At 35.8% G+C, this 26,835-nt stretch overlaps 1 protein-coding gene across 1 annotated transcript; it reads left to right on the plus strand.

Moving 5' to 3' along the window:
* The first annotated feature begins 1,198 nt into the window (after positions 1-1,198).
* Positions 1,199-26,835, plus strand: PLS1 (plastin 1). Its single transcript, XM_010568353.1, has 15 exons — positions 1,199-1,300; positions 4,706-4,869; positions 6,126-6,255; positions 7,939-8,071; positions 9,007-9,088; positions 10,382-10,547; positions 10,643-10,785; positions 12,318-12,413; positions 13,974-14,169; positions 19,300-19,378; positions 20,517-20,631; positions 21,374-21,507; positions 23,051-23,174; positions 25,279-25,403; positions 25,879-26,835. The coding sequence occupies exons 1-15, from the start codon at positions 1,231-1,233 to the stop codon at positions 26,012-26,014; spliced, it is 1,893 nt and encodes a 630-aa protein (XP_010566655.1). The 5' UTR covers positions 1,199-1,230; the 3' UTR covers positions 26,015-26,835.

A 26,835-nucleotide genomic window follows, 5' to 3' on the forward strand; every position in this document is an offset into this window, starting at 1 on the left:
AAGCAGCTGCATATAGCAGATCTGAAGATAATTATTACGAGCAAATAAGAACCTGGCCATTACAGGAATATTTTTCTTGCTCTAAAGCAAAAACGCTAAACCAGAAGCAACGAAACCAGAAGGGAAAACATACACAAGTATAGGACAACTTTGAAAATACTTATGTAAGGTGGATTTTTGCCACTTTTGGCTTATAAAGTAAAAGCAAAGACAAAACTTTTACTTTATGGTAGGCACAGCACCACTTGTAGCACATTTTGCTCTACAGCCAAGTGTTGCTCAGAGCTTAGCACGTGCAGATGGGTGCTGCCGTAGGCTTACTTTGTGTGTGCCAGTGGCATGATCACAGTGGAAAATGGCATAATGCAAATATAAGTTTGTGTACTGAGACAACTGTGTGTGACTTCTTTACAAACTTGCACTTACTGACAGGCATCTGAATCATCCTGTTGTAGTAAAGGGAAATGGACAAGGATATGTCCTGGGGGTTTGTCAACGCTTGGGAAGGTGCCTTCAGTTTTGTTTTACTTTTTAATGTAGCTGGGTAGAGAAAGTAGATTCATACTGAGCACAAAGATTGGAGTCTCAATAAAAGCCTTTTTTCAGCTCTTTGACAGTGTTATGAGACAACAGGCTTGTCAGAAGAGTAGAGTAAAGATCAGGAGGTGGTAAATTCTGCAGCAGCTGTGGAAAGGCTCATCAGTGTTCACCCACTAATTATAAGCAGGTACTTGAAAGTGTCCCACTGAGGTTTATTATTGTGCAAATGTTGGAGTGGTCAATGCTTTGCAGGACTAGATCCTAGCACTAACCACTAACTGGCAATGATACTGCATTGCACTTCAGAAATTAATTTTTCTAAAAATTGTTTGTTGAAATATAAGGCAGTGATTTTAATGTTGGAAAACCACTCAAGCAATCGAGGTAGGTTGTTGGTCAGTGCTTATTCTTTGCAAATAAATATATCAAGTGTATGAAACAGGTGCTGCTATTGTGAATTCTTAGTCACTGTTACAATGAAAAGAATTGCTAGGTGTTTGATGTACTTTAAAGTGTTGTTTGTAATGTTTTAAGTGTGTCGGGCCTGGAAATGTCATTCAGGTCTGGTACGTTGTACTGAAAAGATCAGTAACTTGTATTAGTATGTGCTCGGAATGAAAGCCTTCTATATCTCCTGTTTGTTGTTATTAGGTATAAGCAATTGGGGACGACACTTCTTGCTGTTCAGAGATGGAAAACAACATAACTACTATCTCTCGTGAAGAGCTTGAAGAACTAAGAGAAGCATTCAGTAAAATAGGTATGTTTTAAATAAGAAAATAATAAGAATGCCATTAACATTGCAAAGCATGTAGGATTTGTGGAAGAAATCTTTATGGTTCACTGTGTTTTGATAGGGCTATGTTTTTCTCCTATGTGGCCAGTAATATCAAAGAAAATAAGAATGTTAACATTAAACCACCTTATTTTCACTGAAACTATGTGTGTTTATTCATTTCTTTCAACTTCAGCAATGAAAACAGATACATTTTCTTGCTGGGCAGTTGCATTATTTGTGCCATTGTATATGCAGCACGATAGGTCTGAGAATTCAGGTTTTTTAACTCCTTAAATCTGAAAAAAATGTTTGATTAAATGTCAATTGTTAAATATATTTTCATGATAGATTACTGACACTTTGGTTTTGCTTTACTTGCATGCTTTGGTGAACTAGTAATTTCTCTTTTCGTTTATTGGATCAGATTTTACATTTTAAATAAGCTGAACTTGGAGATTTTTTTTTTTTGATCTTGCTTTTGTAGCTAACAGATGTTAATAAATAACTGTGCAATTCTGTATGCTTGACAGGATGTTTGCAGATTAATCAGACAGTAAACAGAAAGAGTGAGAAACTATATAGCAACTAACCCTTATTTCCAGATTGCAATACTGTTGTGAATGTTAAAGTGCTTTATTTCTTATTTGCTGCAGTTCTGAGGGGGTGATATGTAACTGTGCAGCTCAGCAAATCGAACATATTTGTAATTGTTCATAATGGGGGAACAGGGTTGCTGTAGGCAAAAAGTCTTAAATATTAGGAGTCTCTAGCTTGGTAAAGAGACTATTGGGAAGCTGTATGTTAGAGATCTGCAAGACCATAACTAGTATGGAAAAGGTGAAGAGGGAATTATTCAGTTTCTGTCAATACATGTGTTGTGTGATGCCCAGTAGAGAGTCAGAAAGCTTAAAAAAAAAAGTAGTAATTTTTTTCTTCATGACAAATAATAAAACCATGAACCCGTTGATTCGGGATTGTGTTGAGACCAAAAAAGAGTAGAAATGCTAAACGAATAAGATACTTCCATGGAAGGTAGTCCATGAGTTGCTATTAAACAATCATCTTGACGTAGTCTGTAGTTCAAGAAGTGTATAGCCTGCAGGAGCTGGAAAGACAGAACAAAGCAAAGAGCACTGTGTACTTGTATCAATCTACTGGGAGGTGTTAGGATAGATAGATACTCACTGATGTTATCTGACAGCTTTTCTATTGTTTGGTTTTCACCATCTGCATTCCTTCTTTTTCTCCCTTCTGCATGTTTTCACATTTCTGCTCTAAAATTGTCTGTACTGCTTCTACTCACTGAAAAGCATTTTCTTCCTTACTGTATTGTGCTTTCTGTAAAATAGAAAAATTAAGCATCGTTAGCTTTTTTCTTTTTTTCATTTTTACATTCCCTATGTCTTTATGGATAAATTGCTTGCAACTATATTGGTAAACTGAGAGAAAAGGCATTTATTTAACTCTGCTTGTCATCATGGAAACTTACCCTCAGTGAAAGATGAACCTAGAGAAATAAAGTAGCTGGTAATCTGAGTGAGCTCATGAGCATGTCCTCTGCTTTTTAGACCATTCCTGTTACACGTCACGTGTGTTGTTACATGTCTGCAAGCCAGACAGTGGATGGATTAATACATATGCAGACATAAAGTTTGTCTGTGTAGTGATTTGTGATTTGTTGGTAGTATCAAAACCACAGAGAGGTATTTTAGCCTTTTGTCAGCAGTGAAATGTGGCCTTCTTATGAAGCTGTACAAAAACTACGTAGTGTAGTATGGATTACAGGGAAATTACTGTATAGCAATCAATTACGGCTAGAGGGGAAAGCATGTTTCTCTGCTTGCCCTTCGGTAATGTGATGTGTATTTATCCACTCTGGTTATTATTGGCTGAGTTCTGATACTAGACACATTATGAAGAGAAATCTTTTAACTAGTGAACGAAAAAAAGTGGGAGCACCTTGACAAGTCAGAAAAGTGGCCACATCATCTTGCTTCTGTTTCTGACTCGTGTTACTTGTGACGTTCTCTTAAATTACTTATCTTAGACGCATCATTTATAGAAGTGGGAAAATACTATTAATTCAAGTTTTTCAAGGGCTTTAATATGATCGTGAAAGAGATGGAAAATTGTTGTCAAACATGGAAAATATTAGTGTTAAATATATAAAATGATGGACATTATATCCAGCACTAGTTATGCTGGATATGATTTCTTGTATTTGAGCTTCATCTATAACTGTGTATGGGCTATAGCTTTTCTGCTTTTAAAAGTACTTCTCTCCGTTGCATAGACATTGCACTACAGGTACAGGTAAGGCTATTTTAATGGACATTCTCAGATTCTGCTTGTATAGATATGTGTATACATATATATGGAAGTATGTGTAAAAAAAAAAAAAAAGGAACATTTAATGTATTTCATTTGTGCATTGCACTGGATAAAAACATGTTACAGGTTTGTAAAACGATGCTTTATTATACTAAGACAAGAATTCAAGACAGCTTTCTTCACACAGATTGGCCTAAGGTGGAAGTACAAAGGGTATTTTTATGATTTCTTCTGTACTGCTGCATTATTCATCATGAATAACACAAATTACACTGAATTTTTCTTAATTTATTTTTTATGCAATACAGTCATTCATTTCTTTCCACAGTTGTGGAGCTATACCATACCTCTTGTTCAAAAAAGCATTCTGATACTTTGCTGTATGTGGACGTTCCTGACATGTGGTCTTGGAAGCCAAATGTAGGTGAAGGTGGCAATACAAATTGCTCCCAACAGAGCTAGTTAATAGATTAAGGAAGGTCACCTTTCATAAACAGATACAGATCATCCCAGATTTATTCTTCACACGTAAGCCTAACCACATCAAAAGTTTTGAAGAACACAAAGTGTCTATCAGATACTAGGATAAGAAACAAAATGCAGTCAGGCAGCGTTCTTGTGTAAGTAGTTTTTCTTGTGTAAGTGTGCTCTTCTAATAACAACTTGCTTCAGATTTGAGTTAATTCATTGCAAATGGTATAGTGTTGACAGTAAGAATATAATAATTGATCTCCCTTTCACTTGAAGGTTTATAGAGAATTTTGTTGGGAGTCTTAAAAAAAAGCTTAAACTTTGCTATTTACAAATTTGCCATCTTGTTATAGCTGTGCTTTGGGATTATAAGATAGCTCCTGAGAAAATATGTAACAAGATGGCACAACTCCTAGCCAGTTGTGCCTCTAATCCACAAGTATTCTTTCATTCTTACTTATCTATGTCAGAAGAAGAAATACTTGTCTCCTAGAACTGTATTTCTCACACTTTATTTATTCTTAACAGTTACTATACTTAGGTCTTTACATAAGTATAAAACCAACTTGTGCTTTCATTGTACAGATATTGACAACAGCGGGTATGTCAGTGATTATGAGCTTCAAGACCTGTTTAAAGAAGCAAGTCTGCCCTTGCCTGGTTACAAAGTCCGGGAGATTGTAGAAAAAATCATCGCAGTGACAGATAGCAACAAGGACGGGAGAATCAACTTTGAAGAATTTGTCTCTGTAAGACGTTCCCTTTGGATGTTTCTCCACTGTTTGGTATCTGTTGAGACCTAGGATAGAAAACTGAATTAAGTGGTACAACTAAGTACAATTTTGATACAAATAACTAATATTTTGAGAATGGGAAAGTTTTCTGGGACAATTTACAATATCCTATAATAATTATTTACCAGTCTTTATATTTCACTCTCTCATTTAATTTGGGCAGCATGTGAGAGAACAGTAGCTGCAGTCAGTCCTACTTTCTATTTCTTCAGAGATGAGGGGATGGACTGCATATTTTAGGAACTGTTTGGTAAGCCCTTGCCCTGACAAAAGAGTAGCTAATTAGATACCAGCCTCTGAATTCTCTTAGTGATAAGCTAATGCTTGTGCTACTGTGCTTAATCTCTATACTAAAGGCTATTTTTTACTGGCAGTGGGGTATGGTTTTTCACTTTTAGTGAGCAAATTTGAAAGGTTTAGACTTTTTTTTTATATGGATCACTTGCTAGTGTGGTTTATTTAAGAGAAACAAAAACTTTTCAGGGTGTTGGTCTGTGTGTGTGTTTGGGGATGATTAGTTTTTGCTTGGAATTTAGAGTACTGCTGCTAATTGCAGCCAGTTGCTTGTTGAACTAGTTATTGATCTTTCTTTTCAAGATTCTAATTTCCAGTGTTTTATAGGTGAGATGCAACTATTTGCATCCAGATATTGAACTGTACGTGTTACTTATACTTCATTGTCAATTTTGAGACCTCTGCAGCATTTGGGCAAATCTAGGACATACCAGTATATAAGATGTGGTTTACATTGCAGGCAGGTGGAAAACGGTATCAGCTTGCTTAAGGGCATTTGTAACTGTCACGTAGTAACTTTTTACTGTAAAGCATGTGATGAAATAAGTGGAAGAATTATGCTATAGTCATTGAAAATGTGTATATCTTTAGTTGTTCTCTTTGGTTTACAAAAATGTCAGTGGAAAAATTGTGTAGACTGTTGAAGGTCTACTTTTTTAGAAAGCACAGCTTAATAAAGGTAGCACTTGAGGTACTCGCTGAGAAATAATAAATTAGATATCCAGTATGCAAGTTTCATGAAGGGTTTTAAACTGGTTTTACCCATACATTAATTTTTTTTCAGAACAGAAGTCAATGTAAATACCAAAGAAAGGCAGTCAGGTTAACTACTGATTCTAGAGCACTTACATGAGTTAACACTTAGTTATTTGAAGGTATGATCAATCACAAAATGCCCTCTATTTTTTTAATTCCAGATAATTCAGGAATTGAAAAGTAAAGATGTTAGCAAATCATTCCGAAAATCAATAAACAAAAAGCAAGGTATTACAGCAATTGGAGGAACATCAGCAATATCTAGTGAGGGGACACAGCACTCTTATTCAGGTAAGAAATAAACAGGAGCAAATTTTGCATGGAGGAAGACTCTTTAAATTTGTACTACAGACTGAGAAAAAAACAACTGGAAAATGTTGCTGTTGAATGCAAATTAACACAGATAAAGCATGTGGAAATAGACAAGATAAGTGTGGGTGGTGGTTTATTAAAACGTGGGCTGTTTAGGTGTTGCTAGTTTCATGCTGCACTCAGAGGTAAGTTAGGCATCTTCGCAAGAGCAAAAAATGAAAACAAGCACTGACAGCACATGTGAGGGGAAATAAATGTCCCCTTCAGCATACTTCTACTAATGCTAGTAAAGTTTTTGACTTCATTACATGCTAATCTACTCTTATTCCTATATTCAGATAAAAATGAATCCCTGTTTTCATTTCGACAGTGTTAACCAAAATGAAAAAAAACCAGAACAAACCACATATCCTTTCTGGATGGAAGGGCCTCCTCAGCTGTCTCTGTGCCATTACAGAATTGTTCACTCCCATATTATTTTTGCGTAGCTTATCTCATACTTCAGAAGTTGCATTTAATATTTGATCTCTGTTTCCTTCTACCTCCCCCTGCTGCATGTCATTTAAGTTGGTAATTGTGCCTAATTGCATTGCAGCTCCTGGTCAGAATGTTAACAACCTTCCAGGATCATATTGCAATAAGCAATATTGCAACTTTTTTGATTGACTCGAGTCTAGGATTTGCTGTGGTTCCAGAAGTGTGTTAAGATTGGATGTATGAGGAAGATTCACTTCAGTTAGCTAAAGGTGGTGATACCCTCTCTCTTGGTATTCTCCTTATAGCACCAGCTGCACTCCAAAGCAGGAGATATATTCTGTCTCAAAGGATGCCTGTAGGGGGGTCACAATCAGAGCTAATTGTTTAGACTCCCTTTCATTTTTGGTGAGAGAAACTGACCTGGCTAGAGTGCAATTCATCTGACCTGGCCTCACCAGCCATCTAGTTTATGATGAGATGAAGCGTGCACTAGAATTTCATGTTTCTTCCCACTGACAATGAAAGAAGTGTAATGAGTCACGTGTGGGTACCTGTCTTGTATGCTTCTTGAGGTAAGGGAGGTGAATACCACCTATACTGTCTGGGAGTTTGGATACCGATACTTGATTGTTTGTTGTCCCAATAAGCATTCTTAGATACATTAAATTCTGCACTAAATATGAAAGAGAATTTAAATCTGACCTACTAAACTTTTTAAGTTTCTCAAAGCTAAATACAGCACAGTAATCCAGATGATAGTCTCAAAAATACTGCCAGTCTCTGAAGTCCTGGTAGAAGGCAGAATGAAATGCTTCATTTTAAACCCAGGGTGTATCAATTGAGACATTGCGTGCTTCAGATAACAAAGTTCCCTCTTTTCATTGTTATTGCTGAGAAACTGAATTCGAAGTCAGTCATGATGATACCTTCCTCATTATGTCACTATGATTTTTATGTTGTCCTTCAGAAAATCATCAGATGTTCAGAGGATGCAGTAGGAGAAAGATCAATCTGTACTTGCCATTTTTTGTGTTCTTTGCCACTGGTCTGATTCTTTCCATAACTGGCCCCTGTGAAACTAAGGGGCTTTGTTGCAGATGAACCTCTTTGACCCAAATGTGATGTTTAGTAATATGTGTTCACGGAAGTGATAGTAGATTATTTTAATGCTGCTGTTCTTTTCAGAGGAAGAAAAAGTTGCTTTTGTTAATTGGATAAATAAAGCTCTACAAGATGACCCAGACTGTAAGCACCTCCTACCTATGAACCCATCAGATGCCAGCCTTTTTAAATCCCTTGCAGATGGCATCCTTCTTTGGTGAGTCCAGGGCTGTGAGGAAAAAAAAGAAATTAATCTCACAGGTTAAATGCTGATCACAGTGACATGAACTGGAAAACTTCTGACAGGCTTTAACTTCAAGACTCCACTCTTAAATATTTCAACCAAAGTGTAAGATGGGGAAAATCTGTTTGCCTGTAGAAATGTTATTTTTAGCAAATTTTTTATGTGAGTCTGTGCATATATTATGAAGTGGTTTTCCACTTCAGACCCATAATTATGTATGTCAGATATATGCAGGTTGTTTATAAAGGAGATAATTACATAGTTTATATATTCATTAGCTGGAATAATGAGAAAACTTCACTATTTCAAATATTTTTAAAAGTTAATAAATGTAGTTGCTAAATCATAGGATGGGAGGAACAGAAATCTGAATTAAATCTGATAGAGAGCATATAGTAGGTCCCTTACCTTTAGTGTGCTGTAACTTTCTAGTTAGTTAAAGTAGACTAATAGTACTTATTCATACACCATGGTAACAAGGGATTAGCATATTAGTATTGATGTGAATTAGTCTTTGAGATCCTTGCAGATGCAAGATACTATAGAAATGCAGTACATAAATAATATTGTTTATATTACAAAGATTTTCACTAGAGACTATTTAACTGACTTTAGTTTACAGTTTTAATCTTCTCAATAACTTTTTCTGACAGCACAAACATGCTGTATTACTAAAGTATAAAACCCAATTGCTGAAGTTTCTTATAATTACATGTTATCTGGGGGTTTCTGGATGAATGTGCAATTATTTAACAGGGAGAGGAGATTTAGAGGATGAGGTGGTCTTTTCTTTTTTTAAACCTTGTCAGAAATATTTACAGCTAGTTTAAAGTGTTAGGAGTTTATAATCAAATAATATATTTTCTGAGAAATTAAAGTTTGAATAAACTCTGACTTTTCTTCCTTAGCAAAATGATCAACTTTTCACAACCAGATACAATTGATGAAAGGGCTATTAATAAGAAGAAACTCACTCCTTTCACTATTTCTGTAAGTACTGCACAGATAGGAACTTGCCACAAATGAAAAAGTAAAATATGTTTCCATAGCTTTGTTTTAATGACAGTTCTTCTGGTGGAGGAAAAAAAAAAGCCCTATGTATTAAAAAATGTCAAACCATGAAATTGTATTTTCTAATAAACTCTGCTGAATTCTCCTGTTTCTTAGAAGATTTACAGGAAAACTTGTATTTTTCATGCTTTCTTTAGTTCTTTCCCTATTTGCTACTATTGTTTTGCTTTACTAAGTATCTGAAGAAAACCATTTTAGACTTCTGAGTGGATGGTCAGGTCGTATTTTAGCAATGCAGAAAGTATCTGCATGGCTGTATACTGTATGGTAGGATGATGCATTTTCAGTAGTGGAGAGCAGCTTGGACAGAAGATGAGAAGCTCTGTTTTTTTTATTGTGTATGAAGTCATGAAAATATTTGAGAAACAGTTTTTAAGACCTTGGTTTGTGTATATGAGAACAGGTCTGGAAGAGGGAAGTAAATCATAATTACCATCCTAATGAGGAAAAAAAAAAACCTGATTAAAAACCTCAGTTAATTGGCAGACTTTTCATTTCAGGCTGTGACATTAAAATATGAGAAGTTATAACATACCATGTTCTAAATCATCCAAGTGGGTTTTGTAATTTCTACTTATTTAAAGAAGATGTGTCAGCAAAAATGATACTACGTGTGTTTGTCTCTGTAGATATTTAAAGAAAATAGAGAATAATATTTACGAGAGCTGCCAGGTGTTTTTTCTTGGAATGTTTCATCTGTGACAATCACTAGCATTACTTCCAATATGAGGATGTTGAATTGCCATGATTTTCTTACAGTGTCTCTTCAATTGCAGTTTAACAGTTGCTTGAATAAATGTGTCAGCCTGTATAAGATCCAAGATGGAATGACAGTGATGTCAGTAGCCTCCTGCACAGGGCAGAATTCCATATGAGCATGTTTTTCCACAGGATCAAGCCCCTGATATTTTGAGCAATATTGTTTAATTTGTGTATGTGATACTTATGAATTACAAAAAATTATTTTGATTACAGTATTCCTCAGTGATCCAAGCTGCAGAAAGTGGTCCACAATTTTTTTGTGGGTCCGTATTAAACACTGTCAATAATGTTTTCTATAAATTTTGATAATCTCCACAGAGTGCAGTTTTCCACTGGGAACCATTGAACTAATGCATTATTTCTTATAACTTCTGAAACTTACAAAATTTAACATGAACCAATTTACTAAGAATTACAACCTCATAAATTTGTTAATGATATTCCAAATAGGAAAACCTAAACCTGGCTCTGAACTCAGCATCTGCTATTGGCTGTACAGTTGTCAATATTGGATCACAAGATTTGCAAGAAGGAAAACCACACTTGGTATTAGGACTCTTGTGGCAGATCATTAAAGTTGGTCTTTTTGCTGATATTGAGATCTCCAGGAACGAAGGTAAGAGTAATGGCAGGTATAGTAATGTTGGCAACTTGGAATTAACTGAGACCACAATAGCAATGATTTCGGCTTTCTTTCAAACTTGCTTTTAGCTCTTATCGCCTTGCTAAATGAAGGGGAAGAACTAGATCAGTTAATGAAGCTTTCCCCAGAAGAGCTCTTGTTACGCTGGGTGAACTACCATCTGGCCCATGCAGGGTGGCAGAAAATCAGTAACTTCAGCCAAGACATTAAGGTATGTAGTTGTCACTCTGATAATTGAGTATAATGGTATTTAAACACACTATGCATAGGAACAAATGAGTCAGATCAGAAGTATTAAGAAAAATAGTAGTCATCTGCTTTTTCTAGCTATAGGTTCATCCTGCATTTTTCAACACTGAAAGAGCATTATTTTGATCTCTTATATCCTATGCAGTTGCTCATACCATATATTATCCCATTACAGTGCAAAGCAGACATTTCCAACAAGCTCATATTCAGGGAAGTTCTACGTTCTAAGACTGTTATTAGAGTTATTTAGGACAATTTGCACTACCTTATTAGTTACCTTTTTCCTGTCCATCATTCCCTGCTCCTGGGTCTGTGGAAACCCATCTTTTCTTTCTTTTGTTGTTTTAAAGAAGTGTATGGCTTTAAATCTCCTCCTGGTGCATATTTGCTAATGATGATTGCCCTTCATACCTAGCATTCTACAGAAGAGTAGGAAACCTCTTGAGGAAAGAACAGTCATTCAGGGGGCTGTCTGGAGTAGCTACTGACTCTTAATCCAAAGAGAGAGCAGCCCCCCTCAATCATTGTGCTCTGCTGGTGTGCCATTTTACTGACACAAGGGGACTGGAAGGCATAATGTTTCCTTGGGGCAGATGGCAGATATGCATAATTCTTCTCTCTTCTTCAGTCATTCTGCATAAGGTATGCAGAGTACTGTAGTAAGTCCAGTTGAAGAGAGAAAAACCCAACTTTTTAAAACTAAAAGCAAAGGAGGAAGATTCCCTAAGGTGATAAGTCCTCTTTTTATTGAAGAAAACCATATTATTAATTGCTAGTTATATCTTTTCAAATGCCACCAAGAAGGCTATTATTAAAGCAAACCTTTAACTAGGGTTTTATATGAAAAACTGCTACTATGGCAAAAATATTACATGCTATTTAAGAGAAGTATTAAATACTTCTAAAACTAGCAGATTTTTGGTTTATTTTCCTAGTTTCTTAGTGGGGGAAAAAAACCCCACAGATGCATACTGAAAACTGCATCAAATAAATATAATTTCTTTTGTTGCTATAGATTCATCCTAAAAGAGCCACTTTTGCTCTCCATTTTTAATTCCATTTACCTCATCAATTAAGAAAGACAAGGTAATATAAAACAAGTCTATTTGAAAAGGACAGTGAAGGAATAAAATACCAGCACTGAAAAGAAGATCCGTACTTGGGGGGGGGGGGGTGTGGGGGTGTGGATAGCCTATATACACTTGCCTTAAATATCTTAATTGCAACTGTCTAGTTCATATCCAGCAGAATAAATTTAAATAACATTGTCCAGAATAATTAGCAGACATTCCTTTTCTCTGTCATCTGGCTAAGCAAGTTCTATATGAAATAGTGTAGTAAAATGGCTGCATGACCTCATCTATATTTACTGAAACGGGTGCCATATTTTTCACTTCTATGGCTTTTGAATGCGACTGTAAGAGCAGTAAATGTCTATGAAAGGCTACATACTTGCTCTTTTTTTTTTTTTAAATATTACACTGCTTGTTTTAGGATTCAAGAGCATACTACCATCTGTTAAATCAGATTGCACCCAAAGGAGATGACCTTGATGAATTGCACATTAAAATTGACTTTTCGGGATTTCATGTAAGTATCCAGAAACGTAAAAATAGACTGGAATTATCGGAGACCTCTATGTATATATGCAACATCCTGGTTACAGGGCTGTCCCAGAATCCCTCTTTTTCTTTGTAAAGCATGCAAAAGCTCAGATTCTTTAATGTGACAAAAGCTTTAAATGGGTAAAAACTTGAGTAAAGTTCCAGGGCACTTCTGAAACAGGATAATGCATCCTGCAGCGTAAAATTTGGAGCTATGTTTTACTTGCAGCAGTGTCTAACTGGTTTTTATTTTCAGTTGGGTCCTCCAACATGAATATTACAACATCTGCTCAGTTCTGCTCTTCTGGAATTCAGACAAGGAAAAAGAATAGACTTCACAAACCTTGTTATCCTTCCTCAAACTAAAGAGCATTCAGAAATGACATGTGAGCTCTTCCAGTAACCAGTAGGAAAGGAATGTGTGGCATCCATCAAGGTTTAAGTTGTAAAGGGATAGAGGGTCTAAAACCAGCCTAGATAGATGTGAAAACACTTTTCTCTAAGCTGCTACATAATGCTTGTTGGAAGGATTATTCTGAGAATGCATTTGATACAAAATTGAACTGCATGTCTGAGATACAGATATCTATGTATCAATCAGAATCTTAAGTAGAATCTCGTCATTCTTTATAATAATGAAAACTCACATGCAAAATTATGTTTGCTTACAAGCTTTAGTCCTCTCAAACTGCTTGATGAGGAGAGCTCCGTTTTGTTTGTTTGCTTTTATTTTGGAGTTTTTTGGGGGAGTGAAACAGGATAGTAGTTAATTTTTTCCATGTAATTTGCTACAGTTCATATAATCATGTTCTGTAATGGGTTATAAAGCAGTATCAGTAACAAGTAACAACTTTTGTTCTAGAGCAAGTTTCTGGTTGAGTGTACCAATGCTAAATTACTGATTCGTACTAAATTCTAACAGTAATTCAATTACTAAGTCATTTCCCTATAAATAGTAACTCTTAGCATTGTGAAGATTAGAGGCAAAAAGTATATGCTTCATGGTTTTGAACACTGATTTTTTTCTATGTAGATTAATAATAAAGACGAATAAAAAAAATAACACATAGGTTACCAACTTAAAATGATTCAGAGGCAAAAATACTAAAAGGAAAGCAAGGTAGTGGATTATCACATTCTGAAGCATTCAGACTCTTATTGAGGGTTTTGGGCATCATCTGTAATTACTCTGCTTGAGAATATCAGTTTAAAGCAATGGTGGTGAGTCTTTGGCACATATAGCAGAATATGCAGTGTGGGAATCAACAGCCTGGAAATGGAAATATAACCACTACACCTCTGGCTGCTACTGCTGTTGCTGTGATTCATGAGGAATGTTGTGCAGGCAGCCACAGAAGTGAAGGACAGAGAAAGTGGAAGGAAGATGGGAAGAAGGGAATTGTTACGGGCTGTTAAGAGCTAGCTCAGGCATTGGGGGAATGAGGGAGGAACTGACATGGGTCATTTAAAGATTTGCCAAACTGAAGATTCAGTAAAGAATGGAAACATGCTAGTATTCATTACAAATTTTTTTTTTTTCTTTTAGGATAAAAATGACTTGAGGAGGGCTGAGTACATGCTTCAACAGGCAGATAAATTGGGCTGCAGACAGTTTGTAACTCCAGCTGATGTGGTTGCAGGCAACCCTAAACTCAATTTGGCTTTTGTTGCAAATCTCTTTAACACACATCCAGCCCTACACAAGCCTGACAATTCATCTTACGATCTCAATTTATTAGAAGGTACTCAACTTACTAAGCATACAGGAGACAAGAATATTAGTGATTTCTATTTAAGTATTCCTTCTAGGTTGTGATATAGGATCCCTGTGTGGTGGTCCCTGTATTAACACCAGTGTATAGAGCTTTCTCACTAGCTTTCAATATAAGCCTTAGTAGAAGTCCCTGTTACTGTGAATATTGTTCACTTGTGTTAGCGTGACCAAAGGATATTCCTGAATAACATTCTATCATTCATTTGCAGGAATTAAAACTGTCCTCTTACTCCCTTTCCAGTTTCCTGTGCTTCTTTCCTTACTGTTTATATTTATATGAATATTTATATTTGATGCACAAATTCTAGCTTCCCCTAATTTGCAGTGCTATACTATGCAACTGTAATAGTCTTTTAAAGTACTTCTCACATATTGTGTTTATATATATGGGTATGTATGTGTATTAGTTTGTTGGCTTTTAAAACAGGAAACGAACAAACAAAAAGGCTTCTGTGTCAGCAACCTATATTAATCTATTACATCAGCAACCTGTATAGATCCTAGTATATCTGCAGGTTTGGACTTTAACTGTACAGTTCAGATCCCTAATGCTAGAGATAAAGGGATAATTGGTAGCAATCTTTGGCTGTTACCCTTTCTGTGGACCAGCTAATCTAGGATAATGAAATGGCTCCTGCCAGTGTATTTCACAGTTGTTCACTGATCTCAAAGGAATGGTGAGAATCAGGGGTGCCGCGCTGGGGAGAATCATCAGCAATGTTCACACATTCCTCTGCACTGCCTACTCCTGCCTTCCTCTTACTGTTCCTATCAGATTTCCTTTCCATCTAGGTGAGTCCATCTTCCTTTGCTCCTCTTTTTTTCATAATTTGTCTGCTCTGCTGCATCCCTATGTCACAAATCTTTTATCCCTCAGACCACTCCTGTTTGAGGCTTCCTGCTCTTCTAGTTTCAGCTGGGTGCCAGCTGTGGTAGAGGTATCAGAGCGCAGGAGGTAGTCTTCCCTTTTTAGCTGTGATATCCCTAGTCACTGCAGTCCCTGCTGTCCAGGACAAATGATTGAAGGAAAGGCCTGCTCTTCCTCTGCTGCAATTTTGTTAGAAATGTATGCTCTTGGAAATATATACAGGAGCTGTGTGGAGGTGGAGTATGTTCAGTTCAGCTTCTCTGTTTGGAACATAAAGTTGCAAGTGTGACTTGAAATACTGAAAACTTGGTCAAATTTAGAAGAGTTTTCATTGGCATGGCAAAAAACCAGCTGAATTACTTTCTGAACTTTTGTAAAATATTTAGATGAGATCAAAGTCTCAGCTACAACAGTTTGTAAAAAGTTACAATCACCTGAATGCTAGATTACAATTTTGTAATGATAAATACTGGCCAAATTTAACTTACTGTTTATAGTATATATTTTAGAGACGGAGAATCATGCCAATGTTATCTGTTCAAAGGCAAGTAGACAACTCTCCTTTGCCCCCAAATAATAACTCCTGTGGTGACATGTAGATCTAAACCATCAAAATAGTAATTTCAGCCAAAAGATGATGTTGTTAATGGATTTTTCTGTTAATTTGTTTTATTTTTTCTATAAAATCCTGTGCTTTTACTGATGTTTTCTCAAGGTAGTGATATAAAATATAAGACATTCATTTCTTTATAGTTTCATCATAGATTGTCTGTTGAAATCTGACTCCTAATTTATAATGCTTTCCTATTTTGCTTCATGAAATGCAGATTTGACCCCTCCTAATGTAGGTACTGTATTTAGTACTTTTCTGTACTCCATAAAAGTATTTATACTGCAATTTTTCTTCTTTTTTTTTTTTTTTTCTCCTAGTGTTTTAATCACCTCTGTCCTTTTCTGGTTGATTTTTGCATTGTTCTTGTATTTTTCTGTTGCTTTAATATGCCGTCATAAGTAAACAAGAAAGGAAAAAAAAAACCAACAAAAAAACCCTACAGGTCTAACATGATGCATATAAAATGAGGGCAGGACTTGCAGTAAGTCAAATGCCATATAGTTCTTTCTGTGGGTTTAACCAGTAGGGGCTTTCCATGAACAAAGATGTAAAGTTCTAGGTATGTGTGGGTGAGTAGAGCTTTCTGAAAGTCTTCATTTTCATTCATAAATTCCATCTTTTCAGTGACTGTTCCACCCAAAGAGTATGATGTGGCTGTTCTCTTTGGCTTAAGACAATGAACACTGTGCATAAAATGGCACCTGCTCTGATAACAAGTCTGGTGATGTGCACTTGTATACAGAGAGCATATCCCTCAAGTATACTGACATAACAAAATGAACATTTGATACTGTGTGGGGATGGAGGGGAGTCCTGACCTCAGTCAGTGCATGACCTTTAAGTGAATATTGCTGTTGCTCTGAGGAACCTTCTCACTTGTGGGGCAGGCAGCAGAGTTTGGAGTCTAAGTCACACAGAAAGCTGAGTTCTTGGGGGGAGGAAGAGGAAGGACTTCTGTCCACCCATGTTTCCTCCAGTGTAGATGTCCTCTGCTGCTGGCAGCCTTCAAGGCTGTTACCACGAGAGGGTTAACTACTTCCACTCAGGCCAGCTGAACTTGGGGTGCAAATTGCATCTTGAGCTCTGTTGCCTTTCAGAGAGGATCGTAGGTATCTGGAGCCCTTTGGATTCTTGACCCCATCCCTATGGCTACTCCCCACTCAGTTCCATAGTATAATATCTCAAAGAAAGAGATGGCAATAAATATAAAGGATACTACCAAATTTGCTCCTCTCTCTTTTGTGTAGCTCTGCCCCCTTTCTGCAGTTTTCCAATGATTTTGGCAATCTGCTGCACCACTCAGCAGAAGATATGCTCCTGATAGGATCACAAGGTATATTTTGAATAAAAGAGTAGAGAGAAAAAATTGGTCAGTTCTCAGCCATCTGGAAAACTTACGAACGCTTATGTGTTGCATGACAAAGGGATTTGTTTAGAGTGGCATATTAAATATATTATACTGGGTTTAGTTCCTGGATTCCTGCTATCCAAAAGGGTGCTGCTCAACTTGCATGTTCTTGCTCCTGCTTGGCTACTTTGGATTGTTTCAACACTGTTAAGCATGCATTTTAAAATTCTTGGTCTGAGTGCAGTTGCTGAGTATCTGGTTTTGTAGCTACACTTTGTTTAGTAAGAGTTCATTAAATAATCTTGTTACTGTGTTTGCAATGGACAAGTGTTCCTAAAAGCACTTTGCCGTCAGTATTATAGGCATTGCAAACCAACTCAAAGCTCAGTAAGCCTAACAGCTTCAGAAAAGAAAAAAATCAAAAGGGACTTGCTTCAAAATACTGTAACATCTTAAGTTTATAAACTCTAAATTATATATCATGCTTGTATTTTGATTGTATCTTTTTTTATGGAAAACCACTGATATTTTTAATAACTTTGTCATAAAATGTGATTCTTTGTTGTCTTTTGAATTCTGTTATGGAACGAAATACATGAAACAAAGCTGACTGCCTGAAGACCTTGCAGAATAGTATTTTTCTTTGTTTCAGCATATATTCATCAGTGACTGTTTGGTAATTTTTACAAGTAAATCTTTCAAACAAATACTAGTTTGAATTGTGTATGAAAGACCTCAATTTAGAAAAACAATATATCAATAGGATGAGTGTCATCTGTTTCATAATAATTGGAAAGAAAAGTAACTGGTAAGCTGGCTGAAACTTTTTAAATAAAATTTATTCTGTTGGAAAATGTCAGTTACAGCTGAAATCTCTGAATTTAATTTTTTTATAAATATACTGAAGTCCAGAGCTTTTTGTATAAGAGGGGAAGAGAACTAGGTTAAAATTGTAACCTCTGTCTAAAAATCGATGTTATGACATAGGTCTATTTCATGGTAAAATAATATTTAAGAGGTTTTCTTTCTATTCTAATGAGAAATACATGTTTATACAGTAGCTTCATTTTGCAAAAACATTCATTGTTCTGTAGTCAACATAGAACTGCAGTACTAAATGAGACAGTTTTCATGCTACATAAACTTCATTAGACAAACTCAGTACCATTAGGCTCTAAGGAACAAATGAAAAAAGCGAAGAAAAATCTGAGATTTTTATGTGTTTCAGTCCTGGGAAATCTGTTCTTTTGTTGTTTGGGGAGGTTTTCTCTCTCCTTAATGTCTTTTCTGTTTTCTTAACTGTGGATTATCAACCCAGGGGAACAAAGCAGTGAGGTTATTCCAAGCTCACATGTTCAGGCTAAATATGTTCTTAAATGCTCTTCTTTGATGTAAGAGAAAACAGCTTATGCAGCACTGATTCACATGCAATTGGCCACAGATGGATCGTTAAAATTTAGGTAATGTTGTATGTAGAAAATTAATGTTATTACTGCAAACTGTAACTTTATAGAGAAAGAGCCTTAGTCTAGGAACTCGTGATTACAATAGATAAAAGCAATCTAAGTCAGGACAGTCAGCGGAGGGGTTGGTTTTTTTCCCCTGCTGAATTTTCTGCATTTCTCATAAGCAGCATTGCTAGTTAAAACTGCAAGAATAACTAGCCCCCTTGGCAGTATAAATACCTTCAGAAATTTAACCAGTACAATACTGCCTTGCTAAGTCTCCAGTGTTAAAAACTAAAAAGGTGAGATCTGTTGCTTTGGGGATGACCTTCACAAATGAATACTGGGAAGTTCTGTGTGGAGAGAAGTGGAGCTGTAATTTCTGGAGTTTGATGCAATTGCAGTAAGTGTGTTAGTACTAACTTTTAATAAAAATATGCCATTTCAAACAGATTCAAAGATACTATTGAATGCAATGTCCACTGATTTTGGTTTTAGGAAATTATTATTAATCATCACTATTTTCTCCATGATACATTATCTAAAATATGACCAACAAACTGTCTATTTCTATATTTTATCAAATTGTATTTACACAGAAAAATATAGTCTAATAGTACTCCCTGTAGTGCCTCTGGCCTTGTGCCCAGAACTGAGGGACTCTGAATTTGATAGGATTGCCTTGGCTTATTGGCCAGTAGAGACTACTGTTAGGGAAAGGATGAACTTTTTGGGGGGGGGGGGGAGGCATGAGAGTCATTTAAACATTGCTTATTAACGTGTTTTCTCCAATAATTTATATAGAATTATATTTGTCACTGTAGGAGAAAGTAATGAAGAAAGGACTTTCAGAAACTGGATGAATTCACTGGGTGTAAACCCATATGTTAATCACTTATACAGGTAAGGCTTTTTTTTTTCTTAAACAATAGTTTCATTTCCCTTGGATGACAGGGGAAGAAGAAAGGGAAGTTGTATTTCTGCTGGAATAGTGATTTCCAGGTTTCCACACAGTGTGATAGAAACTTCAAAACTGATCTGTAGAACAGCATTAGGCAGCATCTGACTCAGATGTTCTACTCATGATCTAGAAATAGTAGAAAAACCAAAAAGTTTTCATGTGTTCCTGTCACTCACTTGTACTTTGATTTACATTTTCTAAGAAGTTGAGATAATTAGGTTTTATAATGTAAGATTTTTATTTTCTCTCGTGACAGATGAAATGACTGCAAACCTATTAAAACAGTAATGTAATTCTAAACTGTAAGAGAGGATAGATGTCTGCTGAGTAGACTGTAGGAATCTATGCAGTGTGATATTCCCTCAAAACAAAGGGTGCTTTAGCATGCTTTTTAGATGCTTCTGATCACTTTCAAATTGTGCCAGCAGTTAATTCAAATCCTATCAATAAAGGATGGGATGCAGGGAGCAACTGGGAACATCTGCTTGCATGTATGCTTGCTGTTAGTTTTCATTGTTTCTCTTTTCTGACGTCTGTAAAGTGATACCATCTGTAGATAGCTTAACGTGGAGAATTTCATTTAGGAAGTAGCTGAAGAGGATTATCAGGAATGCAATTTATAATGGAAAAATAATACTTTTTCTAATACTCTTTTTTCACTAGATAAGAATATTGGTTTTGATTATTTTTTAGCATCTGTAGGTGCAGATAAAGCATGAGTATTTAACATTTTGGAAAGTCCTGAGGAAACTAAAACTAGATCAATAAATGAAGACTCTTTAGCTAGATGTTTCATCTACACCTACCCTATGAAAGCAATTGTTTAATTAAAGTTGGTGAAGCCAGTGGCTGTGCTTACTTCACTGAGATATGTGGAAATAATGAAATTAAACATACAATTTAATGTAAATAATTGCAGAACTCAAGCAATAGGATATAGGCCAGTTTCTCCACAGAACGACACAAATTTTTATTTGTTTTTCAGCATCTTAATTACACTTCAAGAAGTCTCAAGTATTTAACATTTTTGTTGTGAATATGAGCTTTTATACTTATAAACATTGTTTTACTCTGGTTTAGTGACCTCTCTGATGCTTTAATAATCTTCCAATTGTATGATATGACTCGTGTGCCAGTTGACTGGAACCACATCAACAAACCTCCTTATCCATTACTCGGTGGTAATATGAAAAAGGTGGGTGGATACTCTGTAATACAATCCAGTTTCACTGCCTCCCATTGTGCTATTTGTAGTAATTTGGGTTGTCTAGATTTGCGTGCTACTGAGACAGTCCTGGCAAAACAAAAAGGGAAAAAAATTATTTTCCGGGTATTATCCCAAGGAAAAAATAGCAGTTATAGCATATATCACTTTAGTTTCTAAATGTGGACACATTTTGGCAATATTTAATTTAGTGTCTAATTAGGGTATATAAGTAAAAGTTTCAGGCCTGACACTGCTATCATTGCCTGATGCTCTTATACTGTGAGGTGTTTCCTCACAGAGCAGTTTTATATGCTGCCAGAATTTGTGCAAGACTTGCAGAATCCAAGCTTTCAGTTAGTTTTGTGATCATTATTAAGCTAGAATTGTAGAGGAAAAAAAAATTACTGTCTGTTTAAGAACAACACATTTCAATATTTTTCCAAATTCAGTTTTCATGTAAGTATCTATTAATTTGTTGACTTCAGTGGAAGTGAACTTGGGTTTCTCCAGTATGAAAAAAGATAATCGTTGGAATCTTGCATACTTGCATTTATGGTAAAAACTGTGTTATTTTAATCACAGTGTAGAAAGGCTAGAAATCTTTCTTTAGCTCCAAATGTCACCATAGGTAGCAGTAAGCCAAAGTAATTCAAAATACACATAGTTTATAGGTCTGTATTATAGAAATATTAAGGTGTTTTCATTATTTGCACACAAATTTTATGTTTAGATTGAGAATTGCAATTATGCGGTAGAACTCGGGAAGACAAAAGCCAAATTCTCACTGGTTGGTATTGCTGGACACGATCTAAATGAGGGTAATCCAACTCTGACTTTGGCTTTGGTATGGCAGCTGATGAGAAGGTAAGATAAGCACAGTATATGATAGATGTTTGTATATATATGTATCTGTGTACATGTGTGTATGTGTGTGTCTCGTATATCAAGGCAAATTAAAGCTAGTGTTCAGTTCACCCAACAGATATTTTACAGAGCCATCTCTATATCCCTCATCTCCAAGATAAACTTTTATACATTAGTTTTGTAGTTTTACATACCGTGTAGTGATTGAAACCACAATAGTGTGTGTGTGTGTACGCATCCATTTAGAGACAATTAAAACCTTATATACTAAAAACTGTGATTAAAATTATAAATCCTGCAGCAAGTAAAAAGAGCACAACTTATTTCATGTTGATTCCACGCATCTTTCTCTAAGTAGAGAGTAATTTAATGTGGTTTAACCCCAGCTGGCAACTAAGCACCACACAGCTGCTCCCTCACCCCTCCCCACCCTGTTAGAATGGGGAGCAGAATTGGGGGGGGGGGGGGGGGGGGGTAAAACTCATGGGTTGAGATAAGAACAGTTTAATAATTGAACTAAAATTTAATAATAATTATTGTAATAAAAAGGAACATAAAAAAAAAAAAGAGGGAAATAAACCCCCCAAAAAACAAGTGATGCACAATGCAATTGCCCACCACTCGCTAACTGATGTCCAGCCGATCCCCAAGCAGCGATCAGCACCTCCCAGCCAACTTCCCCCAGTTTATATACTGAGCATGACGCTATATGGTATGGAATATCACTTTGGCTGGTTTGGGTCAGCTGTCCTGGCTATGCTCCCTCCCAGCTTCTTGTACACCTGCTTGCTGGCAGAGCATGGAAACTGAGAAGTCCTTAACTTAGGATAAGAACTACTTAGCAACAACTAAAACATGAATGTGTTATCAACATTATTCTCACACTAAATCCAAAATACAGTGCTGTGCCAGCTACTAGGAAGAAAATTAACTCTGCTGCAGCTGAAAGTAGGACATTTAAATATTTGTAAGATCAAAAAAGAAGAATAGAAAGAGGTGACATATGCTGTAGAAGTTAAAACGGGAAGAAATTTTTAGGCCATCACAGCTATAGTAATGTAACTGTCATAAAATCAAAATCTTGCTAGTGCACTGAGTAGGGAAAAAGTATATTATAAATTAATTTCAATAAAGAGTGTTTTATTGCAAATATTTTCCACAAGTGAACTTTCTTACACCTACCCCAAAACACTCAATGCTTTTTGTTTCTCAGACTGTTGTGACTCAGTTTTCAAGGTGACTTGGATGGTAGGGAGCCATTTAAGCTTATAAAGTAAAATTAATTGTGATGTGCTGAGTAAAACAAGTATATGAAGAAGATGTAACTGAATATTATGAGGTTTGGGATGTTATTCTTGCAACAAACAAAAAAGTGATTTAAAGTACTAAATAGTTTATAATGTAAGAGTACCTTGTGAGGATGAGTACTTGGCATTGTCACTGTGCTGAAGTAATAATTTACTTTTGCTTGTAGCTTTGTACTGGTAGCAGAGTTGAGTTCTGCCACTCACTTTAACTCAGACTCTTATTTTCTTTATTAAAGGTATACTTTGAATGTACTATCAGACCTTGGAGAGGGGGAAAAAGTAAACGATGAAATTATTATTAAGTGGGTGAATCAGACACTTGCAAAAGCAAATAAGAAAACTTCAATTACAAGTTTCAAGGTAATCAAATTAATTTACTTTTCTTCTTTCCACATACAATCAGATCTGGGACTTTTAACCTGATCTGTTAACAATTTGGCTTTAACAGTGGCTCTCCCATCAGCTAGCATAATTGTATAAGGAAATATTTCTGACGTTCTGTGAATCTTCAAAAGTATTTTACAAGTCTATTAATAAGAAACAAAAAGAAATTATAATTTCTGCTGTAAGATTCAAAACAAAACAAAAGAAACCCAACAACAACAAAAAGGCTGAACTTTCAAAGGGGCTTCTGTCTGAAGTTACCAATGTTTGGGCATGGCATGTCATAGATCTTCCAAATTTTTGGACATAGGCACTCTCATGGTTGTACAAACACGAAGAACAATTTTGGAAATACTTGGGGGGCAGAGGGGTGTTGGTGTGGAAATTGCCATTTTTAGTAACAGCTGGTCAAAAGGATGTACTCGTGCGTGGCAGAGCCAGGAGAGGGAGCCCCAGTTAACCAGTGACATCTTTTGTCTTCATTGGCACCGCTGATGTGTAGCAGACCTGTACAAAACAGGAGCTTTTCCCATTCAGCAGATATGAACAAATTGATAAAGGAGCTTTCCTTTCACATTTTTAAAGTGTTAAACACGAAGTCATACGTATGTCAGGTGTGTCATGCTGTGTGAATCTCATTCTTCAGAAACGGTAGATTAATAATTGCACTTGCATGCAGCAGGTTCATTGTATATGCTGAAACAGTTATGTCTGTGGTTCACAACAGGAACATCAGAACCGAGCAAGTTAAATGTTTGAGAGTTCACTGTGTTATGAAATTGAATTAGTTAAGCATTAAGCAAAAGGTAATATGAAATTTTTTTTTTGAAAAAATATTTCATTTTTACTCTAGAAGGTGACTTAGGTCTTCATCTTCTTAAAAAGGATTACTGCTTCTCTTATTTCTACATAATAATGGTGGTATAAATAAGTTGAAAGTACAAAGATAATCTGTCCCAACATCTTGCTTTTGGTATGCCTGTGATATTGGGGGGCATAGGTAGTGTTTTTAAGGTAATTCCACTGATAGTAGACCAATAAAGATAAGGAGATACTGATGTAAAGTGACATTATTCAGTATACCTTTTTTCCTACTGATTTTTTTACAATATTCACATATATATTGTCTTTCACAATTTTAATTTATGTCTGTATTTTGGGGTTACTGCAGCAAGCAGATGGTGTAGCAGAGAAAGCAGAGGTCCCTGATATTTATTGTGGACTATGATAGCAAAGTTCTATTGAATTGCCATTAGTTCAAACAATAAAAATGGCAAAGGTGTGGGTTTTGGCTTACAGTCTTGGGGAGATACTCCATGCATTTAATGTCTTCAAGCAGATTTATATTACTATTTTTAAATGTATAATTAATGTGGTGGCTCTGTGGGACTTCACTGAATTTGAAGTTATCGTTCTGGCCTGGTGGCAAGGGCAGCCATGTCACACGGCTTACGTGCTGAGCCCCTGCAGGAGCAGAGCCAGCCTCACGGGCACTGTCTGCCGACTGTTGGTTTGACCTCATCAGCTCTTCATCTGCCCTAACAGTTGGGAAGAAATAACAGCAGCGATAGCACTTGCTGTTTTAAGAATAGAAGAAAACACATGTCCATGTATTAAATACAAACCACAGACTGCTCGCACTAGCTCAGAATACCCTCTGAGTTGAAAAATTATAAAAAGTGTGAGCCATAAACTACTGCAGAAAATAGTTCTGTTACAAGAAAAGGAGAAAAATAAAAGTAGTTGGGGAATTTGAATACCTTTTTGTTGTCCTGAAGTCTGGTCCTTGGACTTCTTTCAAAGTTCCCTGCCTTCCTTAGGGAAGGGGGGGAGTTTCTTTCATTAAATAAATTGAAACCATTTGTGTAATAGTACTTCACTGAGTGTGAACCTTATTTTGGTTGTGGAAAAGAACATTAGACCTCATAAAGGGGAGGAAAAACTTTCACGCAGTTAAGTAACAAAACATGCTGCAATCTTTCAATAGGTATGTAAGATGTGCTGTAGGGTTTTTTGCATTGTGAAGATGGAATAATCAAAGCAAATTTCTTATGCTAATCTTTTGAGTCTTTTCTTTTAGGACAGATCAATTAGCACTAGTTTACCTGTCCTAGATTTAATAGATGCCATTGCACCAAAAGCAGTTCGTCCAGAAATGGTCAAGAGAGAAGATCTTTCTTACCAAGACAAACTGAATAATGCTAAGTAAGTTTTTAATACATGCTTTGTATTTTCCTAAAGTGCAGGAAATGCATGAATTCATGGTGTAATGAATGATTTACTGTTAACAGAGAGGGATTACACTAATATTAGTTGATTTGTTTCAAATGGAATATTAAAAATTCTAATATTCTAGAGCTATTTTTCTAGTGTATTTAAAATATGGACTCACATTCACGGCTGATATGACCTACCACCACTGCACTGTGATTGGCTTATTAATAGCCTGTCATAACCTGTACTGTTTTTGACAAAAATACATGCTTTGATAACCAGTAGCAAAACATCTGCCAATACAATTGCTAATACATGCTTTCTTCACAACAATGTCCATTTTCTTGTAAAGTGTAAGTACTCACTTAACAGGCATATCCTGCTATTAAAATCTTGTTGCTGTGAATCTTGGCACACTAGTAGATGCAAGGAAAATAACAAAATTTATTTTCTCTTGTTTTCCAAGGTATGCCATTTCAGTTGCTCGAAAAATCGGTGCTCGTATATACGCTCTCCCAGATGATCTGGTTGAAGTGAAGCCAAAAATGGTGATGACAGTGTTTGCATGTTTGATGGGAAGAGGACTGAACAAAATAAAATAATCAAGATGTAATATAATTTTCTGCCATGTTAAGCACGATGAATGCCTCGTGGTTTACAGAGTTCTGAAGCTTACCATAAAATGAGAAAATTCGTATGCACAAATATACTCATGTTTTAATAATGTGTTTATATTAGTTAAAGTTTTATTTAATTTCATAACACATTGATTATTTATGGGTAATATTGTTTTCAGAGTATGTTCATTACTAAATTAACATCACAGATTTACTGCTTTAAAAAAACCAAAACACTATACTTATCAAGCTTCACTTGTATTAGTTTCCATAGCATTGTAAGAATCTGCATCATTTTACATATGTTATTTCAGGACTTACTGTGAAGCACTGTTTGATTTTTGTGGGTGTTACGTACATGTAGTCATAAAAGTTTCAAGGTGCATTCCAATCCTATTATATTACTCTTAACTGCACAGAGGTTATCATCCTTGCCTTACTCTTTGAGAGCTTAACTCCTGTTGAAGCCAATGAGAGTCTTGTCATTGACTTCAGTGAGAGCAAGTGAAGGCCTATGATGATGTCTGGAAACTAATGAATTTTGATAAAGTTGATGAAAGGTTTTTGTGGGAATAATCTTTAAATATATGTAGTAGTTTTGTTCTGTTACTTAACAGGAACTTTTACGGTGTGTGTCTTAAAAAAAAGCAAATAGTAATCAGAAATGTAATCATGTCATTATTAGGTCTTCATACACATTAGCTTTTGCAGTTGGACTAAACATCTGATTTTTTTTTAATTTTTCATAAAATATTGTATAAGAAAACAATAAAGAGCTGGCTAGTCCAGTTTGGGTTTTCACATAA

Source organism: Haliaeetus leucocephalus, unplaced genomic scaffold (genome assembly GCF_000737465.1).
Source record: "Haliaeetus leucocephalus isolate CR32 unplaced genomic scaffold, Haliaeetus_leucocephalus-4.0 Scaffold240, whole genome shotgun sequence".
Classification (NCBI taxonomy): Eukaryota; Metazoa; Chordata; class Aves; order Accipitriformes; family Accipitridae; genus Haliaeetus; species Haliaeetus leucocephalus.